At 38.9% G+C, this 2,536-nt stretch overlaps 2 protein-coding genes across 2 annotated transcripts in view; both read left to right on the plus strand.

The window, feature by feature from the left end:
• The window catches only part of LOC105743213 (KH domain-containing, RNA-binding, signal transduction-associated protein 1-like), a 1,961-nt gene extending 806 nt beyond the window's left edge, over positions 1 to 1,155 (plus strand). Inside the window, 3 exon segments of the mRNA XM_023724183.1 lie at positions 4 to 265; positions 340 to 718; positions 720 to 1,155. Coding sequence (XP_023579951.1) covers positions 4 to 265; positions 340 to 718; positions 720 to 903 — 825 coding nt within the window. The 3' untranslated portion in view covers positions 904 to 1,155.
• Positions 1 to 2,536, plus strand: part of Orc1 (origin recognition complex subunit 1) — a 30,578-nt gene that overhangs the window by 23,555 nt on the left and 4,487 nt on the right. The gene's annotated exons all lie outside the window — the stretch shown is intronic.

Raw genomic sequence — 2,536 nt, forward strand, 5'->3', positions numbered from 1 at the left:
AAGTTCAATTTTGTGGGGAAGATTCTTGGACCACAAGGGAATACAATCAAAAGACTGCAAGAGGAGACTGGCGCAAAGATCTCTGTGTTGGGAAAGGGTTCAATGAGAGACAAAACCAAGGAAGAAGAACTTCGCAAAGGTGGAGACCCCAAATACGCACATTTGAATATGGATCTACATGTCTTCATTGAAGTCTTTGGACCCCCATGTGAGGCTTATGCTCTTATGGCCCATGCCATGGAAGAAGTCAAGAAGTTTCTTGTACCAGTAAGGATATCATCATTATTTGTCTTCTAAATAAGGGGAAAGTAGGATTATACATCAAGAAGTTTCTTGTACCAGATATGATGGATGATATCTGCCAGGAACAATTTCTAGAGCTATCATACTTAAATGGAGTACCTGAGCCCTCTCGCGGACGTGGGGTGCCAGTCAGAGGCCGGGGAGCTGTACCTCCCCCTCCACCTGTTCCCAGGGGCCGTGGTGTTGGACCACCTCGGGGGGCTTTGGTGCGTGGAACCCCAGTGAGAGGCGCCATCACCAGAGGTGCCACTGTGACTAGAGGAGTGCCACCCCCACCTATGGTGAGGGGGGCTCCAGCACCGAGAGCACAGACTGCGGGCATCCAGAGGATACCTTTGCCTCCACCCCCTGCGCCAGAAACATATGAAGAATATGGATATGATGATACATACGCAGAACAGAATTATGAAGGCTACGAATGCTATTTACAGCCAGAGCCAAGGGGATTCAGAATATTATGACTATGGACGTGGGGAGGTTCAGGATTCTTATGAAGCCTACAGCCAAGATGACTGGAATGGAACCAGGCCATCTCTGAAGGCCCCTCCAGCTAGGCCAGTACAGGGAGCATACAGAGAACATCCTTATGGACGTTATTAAAAACAAACAGGAGGGGAAAATATCAATTATGAGCAAAGTTGTTACTGATTTCTTGTATCTCCCAGGATTCCTGTTGCTTTACCCACAACAGACAAGTAATTGTCTAAGTGTTTTTCTTCGTGGTCCCCTTCTTCCCACCTTCCTCCATTCTTAACTCTGCATTCTGGCTTCTGTATGTAGTATTTTAAAATGAGTTAAAATAGATTTAGAAATATCGAATTAATTTTTTAAGTGTGTAGATGCTTTTTTTTCTTTGTTTAAATATAAACAGAAGTGTACCTTTTATAATAAAAAAAGTTGAGTTAAAAAAAAAAACCACAAACCTGTTAGTTTCAAAAGTGACATTGCTTGCTTAAAGGTTCTGAAGTAAAGGCTTGTTAACTTTCTCTTAGTTTTAATTTGAAGCATCCCGTAAAGTTGTAGTTGCAGAATCCCAAACTAGGCTACATTTCAAAATTCAGGGCTGTTTAAGATTTAAAATCACAAATGTTAACGGCAGTAGGTGCCACCATGTAAAAGTGAGCTCAGACGTCTCTAAAAATGTTACCTTTAAAAGCACATGGCGGTTGAATTATAAGGTTAAATTTTAATATGAAAATCCTCATGAATTAAATAGTTGATGCAATTTTTAACATTAATTGACTTAAAATACAACAACAACAAAATTAGGTTTGTAAAACTGACTTTTTCATTATGTGGGTTTTGAAATCTAGCCCCAGACATACAGTGTTGAGAGATACTTAGGGGAAGAATAGATTTTACAGAGGTTGATTGGGGGAGAGGGACAGGCCACTTATTTTGAATTTAATGCTGAGCCTCTTAGCCACATTCTTTCAGTAATAGTACTAATAATTAAAATGTCAGTATTTAAAGTAACAAAGTATTTTGTCCATCTGACAGTCTGCACTCCATGAAAAAGTGTAGGCACTGGATAATGGAACCAAAAGCTGATGGTTTTAAGTTGACGGTTGTCAAAATTGAACTGTTCCCAAGGTAGTCAAGTATGTCTCAACACTAGCATGATATAAAAAGGGACACTGCAGCTGAATGAAAAAGGAATCAAAATCCACTTTGTACATAAGTTAAAGTCCTAATTGGATTTGTACCGTCCTCCCATTTTGTTCTCGGAAGATTAAATGCTACATGTGTAAGTCTGCCTAAATAGGTAGCTTAAACTTATGTCAAAATGTCTGCAGCAGTTTGTCAATAAAGTTTAGTCCTTTTTTAATCAAAGTAAATGTGATGAATTGTCATTTTTTGGGGTGGACAATAAAATAATTTTCTCTTTCAAATAAATTTAAATTAACTCTAAAGTTAATGGGATTGTTAAAAGTTGGAAACATTTTTAAAAGTGTTGGGGGGATTTTATTTTAAGTTTACAAAAAAAAGTTTATTGAGTTGTTAAGTTTTAGTTTAAAAATAACCAAAGCTTTTTCACCCCCTGGAAGTTGTTGAAAGTAGTTTTATCCAGTCCTGTCAAACACTCTAATTTCTGTCAAGAGCAAGAGACCAGCACTTGCATTGGTTTTCATACATAGCTCTCAGTCTTTAAAAGTACCAGCTACCACACTTACATCTTCTGCAGAGCCCTCAGGTAACCCGAAAGAGTAATACCAAGTCTGAGCTCTGAAAA

Source organism: Octodon degus, unplaced genomic scaffold (assembly GCF_000260255.1).
Source record: "Octodon degus isolate 3935 unplaced genomic scaffold, OctDeg1.0 scaffold00107, whole genome shotgun sequence".
Taxonomy (NCBI): Eukaryota; Metazoa; Chordata; class Mammalia; order Rodentia; family Octodontidae; genus Octodon; species Octodon degus.